The following is a 25,492-nucleotide window of genomic DNA, read 5'->3' as shown; positions in this document are numbered from 1 at the left end:
ACATAGGCAGATAATAGTTTGGAAGCTACAGAGGGAGAAGGACATAACCCCAATCCAGGCTCCTGTTTCCTGCAGGCTGGCCCCCCACCCTGCTCACCCCACTGGGAAGCACATTCCAGGGAAGATGAGAGCTGGGCAGGCTGTTCTGGAAACAGTGGGGACCCCCTTCACCCTGATGAGGAGGTGAGAGCCAGGCGGGCTGTTCCAGGGACAGTGGGGGTCTCCTTCACCTGATGAAGTGAAGCTGGCTGTCCCTCTGACACACTGCACGGCCACAGCCACATCAGGAGAGGTGACTGTGGAACTGTGAAACGTTGCTGTGGGGATGGGGTCAGCAACTGTGAGGCTGGAGGGTGAGGCCTGAGCTGCCATGAGATGAGCAAGGCAGAGGGTGGAGAGAGGCAACACGAGTTTTTCCTACAGAGGAAGACTCAGAAAGGCTTAGCTGTCCGGGATGTAAGAGAGGGCAGAGAACTGTGAGGGGAGGCAAGGATGCCAATCTGGTGGCTAAGGCACCTGAAGGAGCACAGGAGAGGGTCCCCCTCAACAACCCCGTCTCACACCTCCCGCAGAGCATGTGCCATCCGAAAGCACCATCTGGTCAGTCTCTTCTAGCCGCCCACCAGCCCCTGACATGCCCACCAGCCTGACAGGTCCTTAGAGGGGCTGTGCTGTCAGCTGTCAGCACTCTGTCCTGCCCAGCATTAATTTAACGAAACGGAATCCAGGGCCTCTGCTCCACCCAACAATGGGGCATCTGCTGGATCGCCCTTAAAACTCAGTATATGACATGGCAAAGGAAGTTCAGAAGCCTTAGAAGAAGCTGCTTCAGAGAAAGGGGGCCATTAACACCCGTGTGGGCTTCTCCCATGTACACAGAAGGGAAGGGCAGAGACCATGGAGGGGAGACTTTCAAGGACCCGCAGGTCTTCAGCACGGGCTCTGCCCTAGTGAAACAGAACTAGGAGGGATCTCAGAAAGACTCCAAATGATGGTACATCAGACAGGAGTCCTCAGGGCCACTCTGACACCCTCCTGCTGCTTTCCCAGGGATTACCTGCTCACCAGCACCTGGGGAGGCCCTGCTCTGCACATTCTAGGATCCAATTCAATGGTCTGCTTTTGCAGAGAAGGAATTAAACACAAAAAGTCAACCCCAGGACCTCAGTTCCACACTGACTTCACAGCAGTCCAACCTCACGCTCCTCCAGGAAATTTAATTCCAACATCACTAGGTCCCTCTGTCCCAGTGTGTGACCCACTGAGACCTGAGGGCATATGACATTCACCCCAAGATGTCCATTAAGAGTGTGCCAGGTCCCGGAGCATAGGAAAGGTTTTCCTTATTTTCAGACTAGGGAATTCTCATTTCCCCTGGCTTTTGTGTTTTTTACACTTGCTCTTTCTCTACACAGGTATATATTTAAGTGCACAGCATGTAACAAGTGCTCAAAAAGCAACGAATCCCTTGGTCTGGGCATAACCATGAATATGTGGATACACACACCCGCAGTGCATATGTGTGCTATGCAATATATATATGCAAACATACTAACACATGACAGGATTTCAGCCACACACAAAGCTTCTTTACCTCATCAGGGTGGTTTGTCCAGTGTCCCTCTCTGTTAAGGAGGCACTAAAATGTAGGCACCAGGTTCCAAAAGCACCAAGCTGGGTGGACCGCAGCCAGTAACCAAGGGTGAGAGGCAGATGCCAGATTTAAATCGTTACCCTTCTTAGGTCTCAGAAACCCAAAATCTCCCCAAGTGTATCCAGCAGAATGCGGAGTTTTCACCGGGACAGCCACCCCCATGTCACACCATGTTAGGAATCTGCGGTCCCTGCAGGGCAGGGAGCGCCTCTATAGGAAAAGAAAAACTGCCAGGGGCATGCGGGCGCATGCTTCTAGTAAGAAAACATCTCAGCTGTTACAGGCCAGGGCTCCACGTGCATTTTCTTTCAAGTCATTCCCAGTTCTCAGAGGCATCCTATCCCCATTCAGAGAGGTGAAGAGAAAACAACACACGGGCCGAAGCGGTGGCCATGTCTGTAGAGGGATTCCAGACCCCACACCCATCGCAGGCCATGGCAGAGGGTCAGCAGCCTGCAATTCACTCCAGGGCTGAGACTGACCCACATCTGTCTCCCTGGGGCAAAGCAAAATTGTGATAGATGATGGGGCTTGACCAAGTGTATTTGGAACTTAAAAACCATATTGTAAGACAAGTTTGGGATACTTGTTCAATGTCATGCACGTGTGTGTGTGTGTGTGTGTGTGCGCGTGCATGATAAGTCATTTCAGACTCTTTGCAACCCTATGGACCATAGCCTGCCAGGCTCGTCTGTCCATGGGATTCTCCAGGCAAGAATACTGAAGTGGGTTGTGATTTCCTTCTCCAGGGGATCTTCTCCACCCAGGAATCAAACCCGTGTCTCTGACATCTCTTGCATGGGCAGGCAGGTTCTTCCCCTCTAGAGCCACCTAGGAAGCCCAATATCATATACAATACAGCTGCTACTATTTTTGCTTCAGTTTTAAAACTGTCTTAAGAGGTTTGCAACCGGTGAAAGAACTGTATAATGGTGAGTGACTGAGGACCCACTTGTGTCTGTCACCAACCCCAGGGCCTGCTCCCAGACCACTGGCCTGTGGGGCTGAGCATTAAGAGAGCAGCAAAAACCCATTGGCAGCACATCAGAATAAGCTTTATAGGCTGAGATTCAAAAGCAGTCCACCAGATGGAGGATGACATGAGCTGATAAAATAAATTTAGAGAAACAAAGACTCCTCTAAACTCAAAGGAAGCAAACAAAAGATGGCATTCATCACGATCGGGAAATTGTCGGCTCACGTGGGGACCCTTCCAAGCCGGCCTGTTTGGTGGATGAGGTGTCAGCACAGGATGCCAGCTTCTTGTATGTTTTGAGCTTCATTCCACTCAAGCGAATGAGTGTTCTCATCTCTGCAGACTGCTGACCACACATTCACAGGCCAGTGCTGCAGGCTGACCTCCAGCCACCCAAAACCGCTGTTTATTTTTAAATATTTTGAAGCAGTCAAGTTTCCTTTTTTCATTTTCTAAATCTGGGGTGGCGGTGGGGGGAAAAACAGTGACTAACCCTGGCAGTCACACTGGGTCACAATGACCAGCAAGCGTCCTTCTGCATAGAATGCAAAGTATACCACATGGGTATACAGATGTGGACCTTCCCATACATAGCTACATCCACATATGTACCTCAGTGTAAACATGTTATATATACACACACACACATATATATATATACACACATACACACACACACACACGTATCACTTTTTAGGTTCTACAAAATTCAAAGTCATCGGGGACTTGCATAAATGTCACACATGTTCACATTCAGCACATGTTTTTATTCCTATTATAAACATTCTCATTAAAAGTTCATAAAATTTCTAAACAAAACAGAGCTGGGTACAGGAAGAAAGGGGAGGTCTGGGAAAAGTATTTTAGTTTGTCAAGCTTTGAAGAATGACAACTTTTTTTTTAAACAAAAATAAAGCACTGCCTCAAACTAATCTCTCTCTCTCAAGACATTCCTGAATATTCCTTTCCTTCCTCCCTCCAGCAAATGTCACCCATTTTTGCCCTTTGAAACCAACTCCAAGAGATTTCAACAGCAAACCCCATACCCTGCAGGCCAGGGCCTCCTTCCTGCAGGCTCAGAGCAGTCCAGGGTCAAAGCTCCTCCTCCACATTCACATTACCACCCACAGCCCCAGGCAGGGCCCTGAAAACACCAGCCCTCCTCTCAGAAACACGGGTATACAAACTATAAGTTGCAAAATGTATAAAGGCCTTCCCTTTCAGTAAACTAATGCTGTTAATCGTGTTCATTGAAAGCAAAAGTCCCCAAATATCCCCTAAACCCCACTTGTAAAACCATCAGGTGAAGATAATGTTCTGTAACTAAAGATGATGGTCCTCCACGTTGTGAATGCACAAAATGCCACTGAACTGTGCACTACAGATGGTTCACTTATGTGAATTTTATCTCGATTAAAAAAAAAAAACCTATTATGAATTAAGTTGGAAGCTGAGCTATATCAGAATCATACACTTTTAATGAGGCCTTTCTTCATTTTTTTTCCCCCATTTATTTCGAAAATGTCATCAGGACTGCTTAGCCTTTCAGACAGGAATAACAGTTCATAACACTTCATAATTCTCTCTTTTGCCTTCATAAGGATTGATAGTAAATAACCTCTTTACCTAATCTCTTACTAATATTTTTGTTTTCAAGAAACACATTTCCTTCTGGGGCTCTAAAATGTTCTGCACCCAACTCCAATGCTCGGGGTGGTTCCCTACGCCAACAAGCAATGCTCCGAAACCAGCCTGGGGTCCTACAATTCAACTCGACTCTGATCACCTATGCAGACAGCATCAGACTCCATAGGCTAAGGGCTCGGTCCCACAAGACTGTTCTCCCTTCAGACCAACCAGCTATGGATCAGAGGTTCTCACAACCCCTTTCTTAGGTTGCAATAATTTCTTACAGTTGCTCACAGAACTCAAGAGAAACATTTCACTCATCAGTTTATCATAAGAGGATATAACTAAGAACAGCCAGACTGGAGAGATAGGGAAGGAAGGGCATAGAGCTTCCATGCTGTCTCAAAGCACCTCACTGTCCCCAAATCTCCAGGTGATCACCAACTGAGGAGCTCCCTGAACTCTGTCCTTTGGCATTTTCCTAGAGGCTTCATTACATAGGCAGGGTTGATTAAATCATTGGCCAGTGGCAACTGGTTCAACTTCCAGCCCTCTCCCCTCCTTGGAGGTTGGGGGGAAGGGGAAACTGAGAGTTCCAACTCTCTAATCACAAGGTTGGTTCCCTTGGCAACATGGCCCCCATCTTTTCCAAAAGTCATCTCATTATCATGACAAAAATCACCTTTATGTTTTCATCACTTAAGAAATTCCAAAGGCTTTAGGAGTTTGGTGGCAGAAATAAAACTAAATATATATTTCTTATCATAAATCACAATATTACAGACTCATATCAGGGATTTCTAAGATAGCATTCCCAGAGATGTATGTCTCCCATGGAGTAACACAGGCTGTGTCAGGGATGCACTGAAGAGACAGTCCCAAGGGGAGCCACTCCAGGCTCCTGCTTGAGGGTCCTAGGTGGGTAGGACCTGTTGGTCTACTCATGGAGCTCACAGTATTCTGTCAGACCCTTGTGACGTGGTCCAGGCCCTGGAGCCAGCTGTCCTCCCAGTGCCTACCATGGCCCTGCCATCTCCCGCTACCTGTCCCCAGTCCCTGAAGCTATCATCTCCTCTTCCAGTTAAAGCACACTGCTAGGATAATTCAACAATATTTGAATTCATATTTAAGTATTCATTATTTGAGTAAATATTTAAACACCCCTCGCTTTGCTGGAGTGAGTACTGTAATTTAAAAGAGGCGTTGTCTTGACACAGGCACAGGCAACAGCAACACAAAAGGGAAGGGCAGGCCACACTGGGTTCTGACCCAACCATCTGTCACCAATACACTTCAGCTTGCCTTCTGTTTACTTGTTCACCGCAGAGGTGAGCAGTGGGAATGAGGTGCGTGTGACACGGGACGAGCCAGGAGGCTCCTGAGAACCCTGGCACTGGAGTCTAGGGGCTTAAACTAAGTGCCACAGGACATGGAGGGACACAGAACAGAATGTGTGCTATCCCGAGCAGAGGGCAGAGGTGCCAGGTGAGAGGGGATACCGCGGGGCTCTCCCGTGACCAAACTCTCCCTCCCTGACCAAACCTGAGGGGGTCCTAGAGCTTCTCTACAAGGCCTCAACCTTGGCCTTTGATGTCTATCCTTGGAAGCCCAGTCTTGGCAAGCATTCTGCTGAGTCATCTCCTCTGCTTGCTCCCTGATCAAGTTCCTCATCCCTTGATGCTCAAGCCTATCTTCAGCAGGATCCTGTTGGGCCAGTTTGGCAATAATCTCCCTTTCCTTGACGTTCCTCTTAGTAACTTTTCATCCCCTGACCCTGTCACAGCTCTTGGGCTGTCTTTGCTACATGAGGAGTTGAGCTCAGCTCCTTACCCTGCTTCAACTGTACCAAATAAAATTCATCTCTACCACCTTTAATTGGTGTCCTGCTGTTTCTCCCTGACACTTGTGTGCTGGCTGTCTGGGAAATGAATTGACACATTTGGGTTTATGCTGACTAGTGCTGGTCGTTCAGTCATGTCCGACTCCCTGTGAACCCATGGACTGCAGGCTCCTCTGTCCATGGAATTCTCCAGGCAAGAATATTGGGGTGAGTAGCCATTCCTTTCTCCAGGGAGTCTTCCCAACCCAGGAACTGAACTCAGGTAGATTCTTTACCATTGCATCACCTGGGAAGCCTTTACACTGACTAACCTGGTACCAAGTTCAGGCTGATGGAATAACACACACAGAGGAATTTTATGTAGTTAGTGTTACACTAGCTGCATACTAACAGAGGACATAATTGACATCTTAATAGCAACAAAATCAGAAATAGTCATCAAAGCTCAAATCCATTCTGATTGGGTCAGTTGATTACGCTACCTGACCTGTGAATCTCCCACAAATCCAACACACTTTTCCCCATCATTTCTGAAAGCATTTTTGTCAGAGCTGCTCCACCCCACTGCCTATTCCAACTGCTGTTCTGCATACAGCAGATGGATCAATATATGAAAACAGAAGCCTGAGCAGTCGCCTCCCTGTCTCAAGCCTTGTTATGACCAGCACTGCTTGCAGATGCCATCCCACTACCCTCCATAGCTACAGAGAACAGCTGTGGCTGGGCCTCTGCTCATACCTCCAGTGCCCTGCAGACCCCTGTTTCCATCCTCTCCTGGTCTGAAGGACCCTCTGCCACAGGGCCTGTGCCTGCTATTTCTCCATTCCAAATGCCCCTCTCCATTCACCTAGTTAACTCCTACTTAAACCTACTCACCCTTCAAACCCTCAGACCTCCTCACCAGGTAAACAACCAATAAAAATTGGCAGAGTGCCACCATTCTGTCCAGGGCTCTTCCCCATCACAGATCACTACAAGACTGAAAAATAAAACCTGCTGTACAGAAGAGGGTTGAATATAGTCCCTACATGGGAGCCACCACCACATCACTGTGTCTCAGGGGTTAGCCATACCCCTCATACAATGCAGAGCACATGGGACCCCCAGTCAGTGCTGTGTGTATGTCTCTGAGCTCTTCCTGGGCAAACGTCCTCAAGGATTGCCAACATGAAAATATGGATGACTCAGAAGGTGTTCTTAAGATTAAATAGCTCCTCAACCACGTGACCCTGCAATCCCACTCCGGAGCATATATCCGAAAGAAAAACAAGATCCAAAAGGACACATGCACCCCAATGTTCGCTGCAGCACTGTTTACAAGAGCCAAGACATGGAAGCAACCTAAAACCATAAAGGAAACTTTGGAAGAAAAGCAGCCCTTCTATTAAACGATATACAGATCTTGTTTTCTCTGGAGAAAGAGGGGAAATGGAGCTAGCTGTCATCACTACAACTTCCTCTGCATAAAAGACGGTATTTAAATACAAAGTCTGCTTCCCCCTCCCACCAAAGCGCATCTGACGAGCAGCAAAGGGAACCCTCACTCACGTTCCCCAGGGCAGAATAGCAGGAATCCCCACTTACAGAGAACAGCGATTCTAAAATGTAAGTTCAGTTTGGGCTACATCCCCCCTCCACCTGCCCAGGGCTATGATGTCCTGGACTCTCAAGGGAGCTGGAGAACGTCCATACCAGGAAGGGGTGCTGAGTAACCCACCACCACTGTGTTAACGCTCCCTTCCCAGGGCCGGTGCACAGGCTAACTAGATCCCACAAGTATGTAAAGTGCTGGGTGGAATGGGGGCAGGGTGCAGCAGACAAATCCGAAGTGGCCACTCAACTGGGGAGATTCAGGATGGTGGCCAAGGACGTAAGGAGTCAGGACAGGGCTCTGTGAACATAAAAGACGGGACACCTCGCAGCAGGCGAGGGGTGAGGACAGCCGTGTCTTTCAGAGTGGGGAGCTCAATGCTCTCTGAAAGTAGCCCTGACTTTCTCTGAAAAGGGTGGGCCGGGTGTTTCCGTTTCTTCTTTCAACTCTAAGTAATGCTACAAGAAGCTGAAAAGCATTGATGTTTGGCTGCTGAGAACACCAGGACCCAACCCATCAACACCTGAAAGTGTTGAGTGAACAGAAGGAAACACAGTCAGCACCACTCCTGCCCCCAGCAGGCTGCATGCTGTGTCGCTGCATCTTCCCCGGCCAGAACCACATTTCTTAGGTGTGACACACGTAGAAATATTTCTGCATGAGTGGACATCCACAGCAGAGGAAAGGAGGTGGGTGTCTTACCATGAGCTCCTTTATACAGAGCACTGGGGCTGCCCATCTGTGGCACGGATGGGCTGAACGGAGAGTAACGTGGGCTTGTTGTCCCTGGAAAAGAAGGCAGAGTGAGGAGCTGTCCCCCTCTCCACCCTGAAGGGGTGGGATTGCACACAGGGAGCTCTGCTTCTTTCTTACCATATGGCGTTTCTGGAGACACAGGAAATGCAGGGGTGGGAGAGATGGATTCACTGCCACTGTTGGTTGGAGAGAAGATCCTGCCATCGATCACATCCAGGTCTGGGGGATACGTGGTGATCACTGCCTGAAATTGGCAAAGTGGAAGTCAGGTGAAGGCCACCTCCAGACAGCTGGGGTTCCTGGCCCTCACTGAGCCAGCCCTCTTCTAAGACTAGTGACAGGAGGCAGCCATGGGCAACTGGAAGAAGCTTCAGTAACAGTCAAGGAAGAGCGAAGTGTTTTGTGGTCAACATTACATTGTTCGTAAGTGGAGATGGCAGAGAGTTTATTTAGCAGAGGGAAATGAGTGTTAAGTAAAAAAAGCAGGATAAAAGAATTGTCACCTGTAATGTGTTTACAGATACATAAAATACCCAATGAATTAAATACATAGGCATAGAAAAGAGGCTGGAAGGATACATTCCAGATATTAACTCTGCAACTTTCTTTCCTTCTCTATTCTGGGTTCCAACTTGTCCACTTTTGAGAATAAATGAAACCCTAATTTCAAAAGGTTCACCTTTGGGGGTTTGTCAACCTGTCTTACTTCAATTCCGATTAAAAGCCTTAAGTATGGCTCCTCAAAAATATTCTGTAGATCTCCCCGAAGGACACATATCCACAGTGACCATATTTCTTCCTCCTCCCTCCCAGGGACCCCAGGAGACTTTGGGTCAGGGACTCGGGTTCCTTTAAGATGACTTCCGTTTGCCCTTTGCCACTGTTGTCCACCCTCTGAGACCTCTACCCTCACGACTCATCGCATACTTGGCCCCTCAATCCCCATTCCACAGATCAGAACACAGATGACCAAGTGCACGCTGGCACAGCTTTCTTGGGAGAGGGGATCCCACCCAGCCGGCAGGCCTGCCTTCAGGGAGGAACCATGTTTGTGAGATGGGGACGAAGCTGGGTGGGGAACTGAACTGGCGACTTGGGACAGGGCTCAGGCCAGGCTCTGGGTAGTGGTGTGTATACCTCTTTGGTGTTGTCTGGGGAGAGAAAGGGCGCCAGGCCTGGAGTCTGTTCTGAACTGGTGGTCTTTCCCCAGCTGCATTTGGAGAAGGTGGGCTGCTCCCCAGCTTCGTTATCATACTGCTCAAGGCTTAGCTTCCGGAATCTTCCCCCAAGTGGCTCATCCCCTGTTAGGAGAGAGACAAGTGGGCTGCAGGCACTTTCATCATGGAGAACACTGACCTTTGATTAAAACCGACTTTAAAACTTCTCAGAGGCACTCTGTATTTTAAATTTTTTTAGTTCCAGAACATCTTCATCACCCAAGTCATACTCCATACCCATTAAGCATTCTCTCCCCATCCCCGACCTCCAACCCCTGGCAACCATTCATCTACTTTCTGTGTCTATGGATTTGCCTACTTTGGACACTTCATGTACATGGAATCGCACACTCCACGTCCTTTGGTGCCTGACTTCTTTCACCCAGCATGACCCTTTCAAAGCCCGTCCTCTTACTGGGTGGAATAACCACTGTCCATGTCCCATCTGTGTTTCTCAATGTCAGCTCCAGCAGGGAGTCGTGCCTGGCTGGTTCCCCAAGGTCAAGAACACTGCCCGGCCCACCAGAGGTGCTCAGGAAGCATATGGAACAAAGAAAGGCTGGGACCCAGGATCGAGGCTTCTTCCCCATCACTGAGTGAGCAAGAAAGAACAAGACTGAAAGAACCCAGGCTGCCTAACAGCTGCAGGGACTTGGTCTGAGGCCTCTGCCCTAGTAATTCATCTTCTTCTCAAGGCATTGGTGGTCAACTTTGGGGTCAGAGTGCTTGCACCTTGCTCTAGTCTGAGGAAGTAACAGCCACTCAGACCAGAGACACAGAAATCTTTTCTTGAGTCACAAACAGGTATACATATTCACTTGTCTACACAAACGGTCACCTTCTTTATATGTTGTGCTGAATCTTTAAGAAAAAATTTTTGTCCATTCTTTGTTACCACCATGAATCATCTAAGTGCTTATTTGCTCAATCCCAGTGTACAGATATAGTGATACAAGAACTGTAACCAGTACAACTTTTTATTTCAAAGTGTCAAAAAATACTTTGTGTTTTATCGCAGGTCCACACTGGTTGCTCAGGGGAGCCACAGGGGCTGCTGTGCATGGACATGCAACCCAGAGGGCATCCTCAGACTCACAGGGCAGGCAGGGAAGCAGCCCAGGCAACCAGCAGCTCTGACAGCCTGCCTGCTCCTTTTGGAAGCAGCTTCTGGGGAGGACCAGGCCGTGGACGGTGCCTGGGGCTCTGGGATAGGACTGGGCTGGGTGTGACCTACGGTGGCTAAGAACATGCCAGAGGTGTATGTGAGCCCTGTGTACTCATCCCCAGTCAGGGCCAGAGTGCCCTGAAGGCCACACCACCTGCAGAGGTGCACGGTGGAGTGAGGCCCCTGAGCATGACTGGTCGACTCTTAACAGTGAGGAATTCTGGGCAGGGGAAAGCTAAATTCAGGCACTAACAGTCAATATCCACTGCCCCACTGGCCAGTGCAAGAAACATCATAGATCCTTCAGCAGTGTCCCCACCAACAAAGACTCACTTTATGCAGGATGGGGAGAGGGTCTGGGGAATCTCAGCAGGGGTGGTTTGGAGACTTGCTGCAGGCTATTAGGATGGCAGTGTTTCTTTCTATCAATGACACGTGTGTGTGCTAAGTCACTTCAGTTGTGTCTAACTCTGTGCAACCCCATGGGCTATAGTGCGCCAGGCTCCTCTGTCCATGGGATTCTCCAGGCAAGAATAACCTGGAGTGGGTTGCCATGCCCTCCTCCAGGGGATGTTCTGACCCAGGGATCAAACCCACGTCTTTTATGTCTTCTGCATTGCAGGCAGATTCTTTACCACTAGCGCCACCTGGGAAGCCCTGCACAGAGGCATCGCTCTCCCGGCAGAGTGTGTCTGCCCTTCCTAAAGAGGTAAAGATACAGGCATCGGAGTTATCAGAGGCCAGCCCTCCCCAGACGACAGACCGTGCCCTCCTCTCAGACTCAGTGCAGACAGGAGGGACCCCCGTACCATTTCCAGCCCACTGTGACACCCCTGGAGAAACAAGGAAGGGGGGCATGATGGTGCTGTGGCACCGGGATGTGCCCACCGTGCGCCCACCTCTGCTGGGGGAATGACGAACAACAACCCAGGCTCCCCACAACAGCCAGGCCTGGGCACACGGGCTACAGAGAAAATCCCAGAATCACAAAATTAAGGTGGTCTACTGCATCTTTTTGCAGACGAGGAAAATGGGGTCTTGGGTTGAGACCTGCCCTTCCACACATAGCACGCTCCAGAATTTTACTGCACTTGACACTACTTTTTTTTACAAATGGAAGGTTTGTGTCAATTCTGCATCCAGCACATTTATTGCATCATTTCCCACAGCACTGGTTCACTTTGTATCTCTGTGTCACATTGTGGTAATTCTCATAATACTTGAAACTTTTTCATTATTATATTTGTGATGGTAATTTGTATTCAGTGGCCTTTGATATTACTATTGTAATTACTTTCTTGTTTTGTATTTTTAAATTAAGGTATGAACACTACTTTTTTTTTTTTTTTTTTTTAGACATAACACTCTTGCATACTTAACAGACTACAAAGATGCTTGCTCCTTGGAAGAAAACCTACGACCAACCTAGACAGCATATTAAAAAGCAGAGACATTACTTTGCCAACAAAGGTCCATCTAGCCAAAGCTATGGTTTTTCCAGTAGTCGTGTATGGATGTGAGAGTTGGACTGTGAAGAAAGCTGAGAGCCAAAGAATTGATGCTTTTGAACTGTGGTGTTGGAGAAGACTCTTGAGAGTCCCCTGGACTGCAAGGAGGTCCAACCAGTCCATTCTAAAGGAGATCAGTCCTGGGTATTCATTGGAAGGACTGATGCTAAAGCTGAAACTCCAATACTTTGGTCACCTGATGCGAAGAACTGACTTACTAGAAAAGACCCTGGTGCTAGGAAAGATTGAAGGAGAGAGGAGAAGGGGACGACAGAGGATGAGATGGTTGGATTGCATCACTGACTCACCGAACATGAGTTAGAGAAAGCTCTGAGAGTTGGTGATGGACAAGGAGGCCTGGCATGCTGCAGTCCACGGGGTCACAAAGAGTCGGACATGACTGAGCGACTGTACTAAATAGTATAAATATAACTCTCATATGCACTCGAAAACCAAAAACATATCTGAGTCACTTTATTGAGGCAATATTTGCTTTATGGCAATGGTCTGGAGCCCAGCCTTCAATGTCCCTGAGGTCTGTACCCGTGTTTAGTTTCTGTGTGAAGATTCACAAACACAAACGTGCCTGGTGTCTGATTAACAAACATCATTCTGACAAGTCCGCTGGACCCTCCCATTAGATACAGAGACAATCCCATGGGAGGTGGCTTTCTGCACCAATACGCTCAGAGGATTTGTACAAGTTACCCTAATTTACAGACAGCAGGACTAGAGTCCTCGAGGTTCGGATGGGAGTGCCTCTTGGGATCACACCCTTTGAGTCATCCACCAGCGGCTGGAGGCAGGCTGCCCATCCTCTCCAGGGAGTGCCTTGATTCCATTTCACTTAGTCAGTTATATAAGAAATGCTTCAAACCCATACTCAGAACTGTAGTAAAGAAGCCACTCATAAATCTGGCTATGACCAAATTTTTCCTCTTCAGTACAGAAGTCCAAAGAATCTGTCTGACAATTCAGGAGACATGGGTTCAGTCCCTGGATTGGGAAGGTCCCTTGGAGAAGGAAATGGCAACCCACTCCAGTATGCTTGCCTGGAAAATCCCATAGACAGAGGAGCCTTGTGGGCTATAGTTTATGGGGTTGCAAAGAGCTGGACATGACTGAGTGACTGAGCATGCCCTCAGAGAAGTCAAATCCAAAAAAAGAGGAAGGAGGAGACACTGAGAGCAGGACAGAATTGCTGCACTGAGCCCTGTGCCCACGACGGCTGGGTCCCTGCAGATGGCTCAGCAAACTGCTCCCTCCTGGGGCCTTCCTCAGGCAAAGGGCATCCGGTGCCGCCCCCTGCCCTGCTCGGCTCTGGTGCAGCCAGCAGAAAAGGCCCCAGGACCCCACTGCCCTCCAAGTCACAAAAGCGATAGGAATCAGCACAGAAACCATGGAAACCTAGGATCACAGGGTTACCAACAATCCCAGTGACCTGCACGTCCCCGTACAAGCCCCGCTCACATTCTCAGCCAGGGGTCTCTGTGGGGGATCTGGTGGGGAGCAGCTCTTCCTGAACAAAACGCTGCCTGCCAGTCTTGTCCTTGGGATTCACTTTCCCACCAACATGCAGCACCATGACATGGTCTGCAGTGGCCATATAACCTGAGACGGCCCACTCCAGCCAGTCCCTACGCTGGGCAGGGACATCAGATGTCTTCAGATCCTTCTCCTCTCCTCCTGACATAGGACATGATACACACCAGGCCTCAGGACCCACCTATCCAGGCTGGAAAGGGGGCAAGTGTTCTCAGGTGCCCCCCTTATCACTACTCCCGAAGGCCTGAGAATCGCAGTGTTTCAATGATTCACCTTATCCATGGGTGGAGCCGGGGTCAAGGACAGAGAAATAACACGTGCTGAGCCTGAGTGCATCTGTCTGCGCGATGTCGCCTCAGTCCAGGCCAGGCTGAGGGGTAGGGCTCAGCTTCACTATGGGATGTGGGAGCTTGCTGAGTGTGAGAGACAAGCAAGTCTTGGCCATTCGGTCATCCAGGCCACTCACAGGGACGGAGCCCTGCCGGGATCAGGGCAGTGCAGCCTTACACTGGCCACCGCAAGAAAGTGGCATGGAGTGAGTGCAGGAAAATTTGGGGGTGCTGAAGACAGAACAGGAGAGCCAGTCCTCATATGGGGGCACCCAGACATACCCACTGAGCCCTGGAGAAGTGGGGGTCTGGGGCCAAGAAGTGGGGTGCCCGTGAAGCACTTAGCACCTGGGATTGAATACAGCCTAACTAGGAAGGTGGCACTATGGTTGCCAATTTACCACTGAGCCAATGGAGGTTCAAGAGGTGACATTCTCAGATCGCTCACTAGAAAACTGTAGCCAGGAGCCCCTTGGCTACTCTTCACCTAAATACAGACAACTCCGTTATGCAATAGAGTGAAATCACATGGTCATAGGTAACTCAGAGCACACAGATTTTCCCTGCACTGTGCTAGGACAGATTCAGATTTATCTGGGTAACTATCTGATCCTCTTTAAAAATGAACTTGAGAACCAGCGAGGTGAGATTCTATTCTATTTCTATTCTATTTCTACCTGCTGAAATAAAGCTTGGACCTGCGTCGGGGCCAGCACAAGGAGTCACCACCCAGCACCATGGCACAGAACACCCATCCATGCTCGAAGTTCTACAGCAAGTAGAATTTCTCCTGCCTCACCGAACAGTAGAACAGCCTCCAGAAGGTTAGGCCACAGCCCCAAGATGAAACATGAATATGAAACAATGATTTTCAAATGTGACTGAACATTAGTATCACTAAAAATCCTGACTCTAGGGCCTCACCCCTTACCTGTGAAGTCACGACCCTCAGGAATGAGGTCCACGTGTCAGCACTTTTTATAAACTCTTATGTTTCCAACACACAAACAAGCTCGAGATCCAGGCCTCATCTCAATCTTGGATTCACACTGGAGTTTCACAAGTGGGGAACATTTAAGATAATTCTGACCCCTGAGACACGACCCAGGCCAATCCAACCGAACCTTCTGGAGGCGGAAGCTGCATGGGCACTTTCATCACCTGCATTTTGTCCAGTTCCCAGGTGAGTGTGCTGTGCGGCCAGGTGGCAAATGCCGGCTCTGATGAGTGAATGAAAACTCATGACCTCCTAGAACATGACCTTTGTCTTCTATCTGGGGCACTGCGAGGTAAAGCGCCCTTAATCTATTTATTTATCTCTATACGATCATATAAGAATGAAGCCTGCGTCATCAAGGCTTGCATGGTGGGTTCTGGAAACTCCCTCGCCTTCCTAGGAGCAAAAATAATCACCAAGGATTTGTCTGGATTATTTGGCTCCCGAGTTAAGTTTGAGGCCTCCTGATTTCAGCTCATTCAAATAAACATGTGCATCCTCTAAAGAGAGAGTGGCAAAGGGAAAGTGACAACGAGAAACCCAAACACTCCCCCCAGCTTAAATGTTCCCAGAATGATTTAACAATGACGTAAGGAGCTTTTCCCTCCTCAAACTGATTCAGCTGCAGGGTATATTCTTAAAGGGTTGGGTGATGCCTTTTAGAAATTCCTAGTCTGAGTGCAGAATAATGTTGAAGAGCTCAGGGAGAAGCCTCACCCCCTGGGATCCCTCTCTGATCCAACGGACCCCAGAGCCTTAGAAGTGCTTATAGGAATGTGACCAGCGGACTCCAGCCAAGGAACGCCAAGAGGCTGAGGAAAGGACACCTACCATTTGGATTACAAAAGTGGAAATCCTTTCCACTGGGGAACAGCAAAGTGCTTGGTTAGATGGTAGCATTTCCTCTAAAACGACAGATTTAAAAGGGAAACTGATTGTGTCCAAAAAGCTAGGAAGCATTCCCTTCTACTATAAGAAATTTCAGCAATATGCTCATGTTTTACCCAGAGTAAGCTTGTAATTTACAGCACAGATGTAAAAAGTAGCACAGCAACCAAAAGGCAAGACCACTACTGGCCCCCTGCATGACTCCTGCCCGTTTAGACACCATCAGCAGAGGCTGGTGCCGAGTTTGAGTTCCTTTTTGCTTATCTGAATTTATTTTATTCTTACCTTCTCCTTCCACCCACTACCATCACTTGATCTTACTGGCCTCTCCTCACATACTTCATCTTTCAGCAACTGTGATGTTTCCACAGTGCACCTCAGGACGGTCACTAGGACTGTCCACTTGTGGGGCCACCTTCAGTGGAAGGTGATGCAGGCAGATGAAGCCCTAGGCCCGAATGGCCGATGGGCCATGAGAAGAAACAACACACAAGACTTGCAGAGAGAAGCCAAGAGAGCTGTGACTCCTAGGCCTGTCTCGGCTGGAGCTGCCATAACCTCTCTATCCTGAGCAAGGGCGGGGTCTTGGTGCTATCTACCCAAGGATGACATAAGTTAACACTTCTCCGCAGTGAAGGCATATGTGAGTGTCAGTCACACCTGTACTGACCAGCTTATTTCTACCACACACGAGGAAGAGCTTCTGGAAACAAGCCATCCATACCAGAGGCCAGGGGTCACCAAAGCAGACTTTCAAATATCTGAGGGGGCGTCTTCTTGGCAACTTAGCCAAAGAACTGCCACATGGTCCAGCAGTTCCCCTCCTGGGTATTATCCCCAAAGAATGAAAAGTGTCAGTTGCTCAGTCATGTCCGAGTCTTTGTGATCCCAAGGACTGTAGCCTACCAGGCTCTGCTGTTCATGGAATTTTCCAGGCAAGAATACTGGAGTGGGTTGCCACTTCCTTCTCCAGGGGATCTTCCTAATCCAGGGATTGAACCTGGGTCTCCTGAATTGTAGGCTGATTCTTTACCGTCTGAGCCACCAGGGAAGCCAGGGGTTTGAATGAATACTTATACGTGAACATTTACAGCAGCTCTATTCACAGTCACCAAAAGGTCGCCATCCACAGATGACTGGATAAGCACAGTATGGGCTGTCCATGCAGCTGAATACCACTCAGCCTTGCGCTACAACACGAGTGAGCCTGCAAAACCTTATGCTGAATGAAAGAGGCCTGACTGCAAAGGCGACACATATCCTATGATCTCATTTATGTGAAATGCCCAGAGGAGGAGAATCTCCAGAGACAGAAAACAAACTGGGGCTCCCAGGGGCTGGGAGAGAGGGGAATGGGGGTGACTGCCATTGAGTACAGATTTCCTTTTGAAGTTTCAGAAGCGCTCTGGAGCTAGATAGAAGGGATGGTTATACAACACTGTGAAGGGACTTAATGCCATAAATTGTACATTTTAAATGGTTAAATGGTAAATTTTACAATAGATGCATTTTTCCCCAGTAAAAAAAGATCTGAGGGGATGATTTTTGTTCACTAGGCTGGCCTGCCTGAGGGTTTTCACCTTAAGATGAACACTAAATTAAATAAATCGCTTTTCTAAAAATTTATCCTTTAACATGAGTGTTAGGGTGTTACATGTATTTAAAAAAAATTTGTTTAAGTAGTTTACATAAGCTGTGACTTTGATTTCAGGGTAGTAAAGTTGGCATCAGATAACAGATGTTCTAAACACAGAATGGTGGGCCTGAGGGGTTGAGAATCACTGCTGCAGGCCCAGGTGGTGCAGAGCAAGTAGAAGAGGCCACACCTGCAGGCCTCTCAGGAATGTGGGGAGACGCCCGTCAGGGTGACCGCCTGGGGCACTCAAATCCGCCTGTTGGTGCAGTGAGGGTCACTGGAGCAAAAGGAACTGATTCATGAACTCTCAAATTTATAACATGCTTTTTATGCAACAAAAGTAAGTAGTTGCAACAACAGCTTCCAGCAATGACCATGCATCTCTCACTCTAAAATCTTTCCCAAATTAGAAGTATGCAGAGCTCCCTGCAACATGGCAGGCCAACTCCATCACAAATGTGCGCTTGTGAGCATCTGTTCGTCCACCGCTCTTCATGGTCCTAAAGCATCAGTTTGAAAGGTCATGGCTTGTCCTAACCCCAGGCGGGACCCTCCTTTTGGACTGCGGATGGCACCTGAATACCCCGCCTACCACTCACCTCCAGTGATAGGACCTCACAGGTGGAGAAAGTGCAGTTTTGCCTCTGGCAAAAGAGAGAACAAGAGTCCTTCCCAGAAACATCACCAGAAGCCCTCAGCCTGGGTTCACTGGCCATCGCTCCACAATCTCCTTTACCCTGGTAGGCTTGGGTAGGAGGAAGTTCCTCCCCCGCAACCATAATTCTTGGTTTCTCCCGCTTTCCAGGAGCTCATGACTGGCGTGGGGTAGGTGGGGCAGATGGTGATAGAAGAGCAAAGAGATAGTCACAGGTCAGTGTTTTCCATGGAGATGGGTGGTGAGCCTGGACACGTGCGGAAGAGATGGTGGTTGGGAAAGCATTTCAGAGAGGATGTGACCCTAGGCTGACCTATGACAACCCAGAGAGTCCCTGAGAGGTGGAGGCCACTGAATGGAGCTCCAGGCCTCCTCAGGCTCCCTGAGGGAAGCACCGTGCCCGGTGGGTCCCTGCTCCTGTGCGTCCTGAGGGCCAGGGCGTCCTGCAGCTGTACTGAGATTGGTCAGTATGACACACAGCCTGAAAACATACGCTCCAGCTCAGGTTGAAATCAACATCCAGAGCTGTCATGAGGACACTGAGGGTACCCAGTAAGCCTTCGCCAACCCAAGGACGCTCACCACCTTGCTCACTGGGAACAGCTCTAGTGGACAGCTGAAGGCACAGGGGGTTTCAGCGTGCAGTGAGAGGGCAGGTGTGAAGGTAGAGTTAGATTAACTGGGTCCAGGGACTGTGATCACAGCAGGCAGCCAGAAACTCTAACCACAAGCCCCTTCCAGACTTGCGTGATCAGGACCTTGTGCATGGAAGGAAGGAAGAAGAGAGGCAAGTGGAGGGGGAGACAGCGTCGGGCAGACACCCACGTAGAAGCCATGACTTTGACAGACTCCAAGGGATGCAAATATGCATACACAGAGCAGGTCAATTAAGAAATTACTCTAGCCTTTAAAATGTATTCACCTTTTTTGTGTGTTAAAAACACATAACACTACATTTACCAACTTGACCATTTTTAAGTGCACAGTTCAATGTTAAGCATATTCAGACTGTTCTGCAACAGATCTCTGACTTTCTCATCTTGCAATACTGAATAAAAGTGACTCAGCTGAAGATGCTGAAGAGATATGGAGGTATAGACACATTTCCTTAAGCTCTACTCTGCTAGAGCTCTTCAGACAATATGAGTGAACCCGAATCCAGATTACATTAGATTTGTGAGCATAGCACCCACCATCTAAACCCACCCAAAGAGAACCAAAACCTAGTTTCAATGAGTTAGCGCTTCGCTTTGTGTTTCTGAGGAAACCAGCGGAACTCATCCTTCACCCTCTTATTCCTGAGATTGCCTGCAGCTGCCAGGGTGGGCCCTACCAAGTCCTCTCCACCCAAGGATACAGAACTGCAGCCGGCTTCTGCAGAGATGCCACGTCCTGCCCCCGGACACAGGACCACCCCTGACCGGCAAATGGTCATCCTGTCTTGGAAGGTGATGAGAAAAGGCCTAAGGGTGGAGAAAAAAGCCCTGAGCCCTCACTCTCTGCTCAATACATCCCCAGATCACACAGTCTGCAGCAGGTTCTGACCCTGATCCGGTACCCTCTTCCCGGAAATGCCTAAGAACTAACACAGGAAGGGTCCATGGGCCAACTCTGAGTCTGAGTCACCCGCCCTCTCTGACCTCAGGCTTCCTCTCTGTGACGGGACGTCATCTTCTACCTCGTTCAACCAGAGGAACCAGGAGTGCCTTGAAAGCAGGCGATCCTGGAGGAGTCTTCTTGGTTCTGAGAAGCCTGGCTTCCCTGGAAGCACAGGGGCTGCCCCCAAAGCCTTGCAGCAGCTGGCTGGGGTCCACGGTAGGCCTGGGTCCTGCTGCCCCAGGTGACGCTGGGGTCAGCCCAGGAAACTTTTCCCTGACTCAGGGTCTGCAGCCTCAGGGAACAGACGAAATACTGAAGGCAGGCATTCTGTCTCAGATGTGTTCTGTGTCCACACTCACCCCTTTTTCCCTCTTCTCCTCCGTCTCTGTGCACCTGGATTCCCGATCCATGAACACGCCTGCACTTCCGTGTACCTGGGCCCGGTCTCTCCCAGTGTCTGCAGAGCCCACACCCACCTTTCCCCCAGAAAGGCCTTGCTCTCTACTCCCTGATGCCCCCTGGATCTCCTGTCACACCCCTGTGGGCTCCTGCCGCCACAGCTCCCACCTGTGCTCAGGAGGTCCCGCACTCATGGTGCGGACCCATGGCTGAGGACCTTGGGTTCTTATAATGGTTCCCTTTGGCTGGGATTTAATGTATAATGTAAATTGATGGGCTTTCCACTATGAAGGACTGGAAGTTGATACTTGTCACTGTGACTCTCCTTCAGCATAAATGAGACCTTGGACATGGACGGGCACTCCTACAGGGATGACTGTGTCCACAGAAGCACAAGAGGGGCGCTGGCACAGTGCCCTAGCGCCATCTGTGAACCGAACATGAGGCCGGCCAGGAGCCGGCAATTGTGGGTGGGGGAGTTGATGTGCCATGAATAAAGTATCTCGACAATAGGAAACAAGGAGCCCGTAGGTATGAGCAAGAGAGCTGGCCTCCTGCCATCCGTGGAATCAGAAACTTCACATACTGAGTCATTCCTTTTGTTGCTTGGTATTATCAGCTGAAATCTCCCCTCACTTAAAGGATGTGATCTAAGAAACCCACTTTTGAGCAGGGATGCAGTGCAGCTGGGTGACCTTGGGGGTGGGGCAGCGCGAGGCCCCAGCAGCGCCCAGACAGGCTGTGGCTGAAGCACAGTCGGTATCCGCTCAGAGCAGGGGAGCTGCAGAGGCGCTGGGCACCTGCACGGACTGAAACGCCTCCATACCTCACCCCATTTTACAAGGCCTCCCAAGGCTTTCCGAGATTCCACCACTGTAGGGCTTTTCTCTTGTCTCAGAGCCAGGACTGACTTCCTACACAGCCCATGATGAACCTCGCTAAGTTCTCCAAGCCAATTCAGCAAAGACACATGAGTTCTTGGAAGGTCACCTGCACTTCCACCAGCACCACGTCTGCTCTATTTACAAACATTACTATGTGCCAGGAAACAAAAGAAGTCACTGCCACTGCCCTCCAGGGGTTTTTTGATCTGGGAGCAGAATTTGAGTGGAATTAGGTCTCAGCCATAGGATGCAGAGTGAGACAGATGGAGGCTATTTATACACTATGAAAGTGAAAGTCGCTCAGTTGTGTCCAGCTCTTTGTGACCCCATGGACTGTAGCCTGCCAGACTCCTCTGTCTGTGGAATTCTCCAGGCCAGAATACTGGAGTGGGTAGCCTAACCCTTCTCCAGGGGATCTTCCTGACCCAGGAATCAAACTGGAGTCTCCTGCATTACAGGCGAGTTCTTTACCAGCTGAGCTTCTAGGGAAGCCTGTTTATTCATTGGGAATGAACGTCAGGGGTGATGCAGACACAGCACCAAGAACAGGGAAGGTGCTGAGTGGCAGTGCTCACTATCACCTTACCATCACCACCCCCACCACCATCACCATCATCACCCTCCCCACCATCACTATCATTACCATCACCATCGCCACCACCATCACTACTATCATTAACGCTACCACCACCACCATCCTCACCATCATTATTATTGTGCTGACTGCAGGCAGACTTTCTCAGAAAATGCTTAGCCTTCGCATATAATTGTCATCTCAGAAATAACCAGAGCCACGGTAGACATGCTGCTGCCTGAAGAGCTGGTGCAATGTGAGCTGTGCAGGACATGCGGCAATCCCCAGAAGGAGTTCCAGGTAATGCCACCCCCAACTCCCTACCACCAGGTAACTTGTGGTCTTTCTCATAATCAGGACACAATCTGCCAAGAGTGAAGGATTTCACTAACTTCGGGATGCTAACGTCTCTGTGACAAACCTTTTTCTACAGCCAGAATTAAGACACACTCTGCAGCAGTCAGCATCTGGGGGCAAGATGCAAGGCAGGCCAAGGAGGGTCTCATGTAGAAAATACAGTGTCATAGAACTTTCCAGCTTATTTCCTATTTGTATGCAAGACATGAGGCCACTCTGGTCAGATACTGACCCACATCAATAAGGTGAGCCTCAGGCACACAGACATGGGACGATGCATCTGTGGGGTGACAGCCATTGTCCTGCAAATATCATGGAGCCTTTCAGACTCATTGTCCCCTTCCTACTCAGTGTGGTAGAGCCAAGAGCCACATGTGGACCAGTCCAGCTTGGCAGCCCTGGCCTCCCCCATCCAGAGGATGGATGTGTACACTGGGGATCTGAACATCTTCAAAGCACAAGGATGCAGCATCCCCGAACCTTCTGAAAGGTTCCACATCTCAGCATCAGTTGGTTAGCTGACTCTCCTTGCCATCTAGCAATTTTTTTCTATTGCTGGCTGATCTAGCTTTTTTGCAGTTGAAAGATGTAAATACTCAGATGACATTTTGATATTAAAATCAAATGGGTTCCAGTGTCCTCTACACCAGCCAGGGAGAGAGGGAAGTTCTCTCTCCACCTCAATTCAAAGGGCTGAAAGCTAGAGACATGCACATTCTTTAGATGGGATTTCTAGCAAGACAAGACGTCCCAGAACAAAAGCCAGAAGTCTGCTTGCAGACTGTTCCAAGAACCCTCTACACTGTCCAGATCCTTTTCATCAATGTGGTGTGAGTCTCCAGGGCTCTGCACTTCCCGGCTTGGCACTGTCCTCAAACAGGAGCTCGCTCTGAAACTGAAAGCCGAACTCTGAGTTAGAAGGCCAGTCCTCACGCTGTGAGCTGTGAGCTGCCCAGCTGGCGGGTATTCATCGCTGCTCAGGGGTCCTACCAGAAGCTCATGCCCAAATTTCAGGAAGGTCTCTGAAGATTAGTGCCCATGTTTATTTATACCTCATCCCCTGACATCACCATAGTTTTACAAGTATAGAAGAAAACTAACAAATACCCAAGATTCCTAACAAACAGGAATGGATTAATAAACACTCTTAACTGAATTTGCATAATTAATAGCCTAACATTTGCTGAAATTTTACAGGTCTGTTGAAGTATTCAACATTTTAAAAATGTCATTTTAAAAATGTCACTACTTTATAAGACCAGGAAATAGAAAAGATCTAAAATCAAAATTAAAATTCCAGTAATTACAGTGATGAGTTTATCAAGTAATTTAAGTATAGCTATCTAAAGGATGGAGGAGATGAAGGGACTTTCTAAAACCCCAGGCTCTATGTTCTACTGTTAAAAGACAGATGAGTCATTTGGGACTATGTTCCATCCACTGGAAAACAAATGAACTAAAGGAAGCTGTCAGACGGTAACCTGAGCTTAGAATCCTTCCCTCTTTCATATACTCAGCCACCTCCAACCTCTTCCAAATCTCAAAGGAGGTTTTAATACAAGAAAGAAAAAAAAAAAGATTTCTGGTTTTAATTTTTCCAAGAAATTCCTTTTAAGTAGGTTTGGTGAGGTAAGAGACAGGATGCGGATAGCTTTGTTCCCACTGAAACTTTTTTTAAACTCAGAATCTCCTGAATGTATCTGACTAAATGAGTTCATATATCCAAATCATTCCATCTGTTTTGTTGCTACAATTAACTACTCCAACAGCTACATATTCAAGTCTGATAACCTATTCCCAGAAGGTTCTCTCAGTTTTTCCCAACTCCCAAACTTCTGATATCCAAGGGCCCAGGTACTCAGGGAAAGGAAATGAATGTCACAGGGTGCGTGCGAGCTCAGTTGCTTCAGTCGTGTCCCCACTCTTTGCAATCCCATGGACTGTAGCCCACCAGGCTTCTCTGCCCACAAGATTCTCCAGGCAAGAATACTGGAGTGGGTTCTTGCCAACCCAGGGATCGAACCTGCATCTTCTGCACGCAAGCGGATTCTTCAGCATCGAGCCACCAGGGAAGCCCGGACGTCACAGCATCATCACACTTATGATCCAGGTGCCCTTCAGGGGCTTGCGGACCAGCACTGCCTGTACCTTTCCATCCCCGGGGATGTGATAGGGTTTAATAGATGGAGCGAAGAGAAATTCAGAAACCACACCCTTAACCCAAAGCACACAGTCAGCCAACGCACAGCTAGACAGGATGGAGGTCTGCAAAGCTCAGGTTCCCCAAGCCATCTGGGACCTGGCTGGGTCTGAAATCCACCCTGTCTTACTGCAAAGCAGGCAGGGCCTCTGTGTGCAGCCACAGGGCTGAGTCCCGCTCTACTGAGAACCACCTATGAGACCTTGGTCAGGCCACGTCCTGACACCTCTGGAAAATCAACTGTAAGACGGGATCTGTCCTTGCAGCTGAGGGGCCTGAGAAGATGAAAGGGCCAAGAACAATGCCAGCGGCAAGAGCAGCACTCCTGCCCCATCAGTGACCCTGGCTCAGCCCTCGGGGTTGGACTCAGGACTAGGAGGAAGCTACAGAATCCTTCCTGCATCCCACCTCCCATCTTCACTTTTAGAGGCAGCATCCTTAGGGAACCAGCTGACACCAAAGATGTGGATGCACACCGACATACCAACACAGGGAGGCCTGGTCTCACTGGTCACCACACTCTCGACCCCAAGGTGACCCCTGGGTCCTTGCAGCTCCACCCCTCCCTAACCTCCCCAGACTTCAGCAGCACTCAGGTTTGGATACCTGATTTGGCCCATTTCCTCTGTGTGGAAGCTTCTATACACACACTCCCCCGATGTCCTCACATACTATTCCTTGACCCACTCTGTCCCAGTGCCCACAGCCTGCGGGGCATCCGCCCTGGTCCCACAGCCTGTGCCTCTCCAACATGGAGAGCCTATCACAGGCTAGAACCCAACGCTTGCTCTCACATCCATTCAGCCATACACCCAGAGATCATCTCTCTCCGCTACAGCCACCCCCAGCCTTCCAAGGTCTCGCAGCTGGGCAGGAAGGCCTGGCCCTAACTCTGCACAAGCCACGTTCTAAGCGCCTGCACAGTGCCCGCCTCCTGTGCAGCAGAGCCCCAAAGGCTGAAGGGTGCACAGGGACGCCCTCAGGGCCCGCATCCCTGCTGTGCTGGGGCTGCCGCTGGACCCTGCAGCCTGCCGTGGTGGCTGGGATCCCTACAAGCCTCTAGGCCCCGACTCTCCAGAACCTACCCCTCCAT

General features: G+C 49.3%; 1 protein-coding gene across 11 annotated transcripts in view; it reads right to left on the bottom strand.

Annotated features, from left to right (window-relative positions):
* TNS3 (tensin 3) overlaps positions 1–25,492 on the bottom strand; it is a 222,781-nt gene that overhangs the window by 39,641 nt on the left and 157,648 nt on the right. For 10 of the 11 annotated variants that reach the window (XM_019958904.2, XM_070787988.1, XM_019958899.2 and 7 more), the window contains 3 exons: positions 9,584–9,747; positions 8,564–8,690; positions 8,393–8,476 (listed from right to left, as the gene is read on the bottom strand). The exons of the other annotated variant lie outside the window; for it this stretch is intronic. In XM_019958904.2, the coding sequence (XP_019814463.2) occupies positions 8,393–8,476; positions 8,564–8,690; positions 9,584–9,747 (375 nt within the window). The remainder of the gene's footprint in view (positions 1–8,392; positions 8,477–8,563; positions 8,691–9,583; positions 9,748–25,492) is intronic. 11 annotated transcript variants of the gene reach the window in all.

Source organism: Bos indicus, chromosome 4, assembly GCF_029378745.1.
Source record: "Bos indicus isolate NIAB-ARS_2022 breed Sahiwal x Tharparkar chromosome 4, NIAB-ARS_B.indTharparkar_mat_pri_1.0, whole genome shotgun sequence".
NCBI lineage: Eukaryota > Metazoa > Chordata > Mammalia > Artiodactyla > Bovidae > Bos > Bos indicus.
This window is presented reverse-complemented; position numbering and strand designations above follow the sequence as displayed.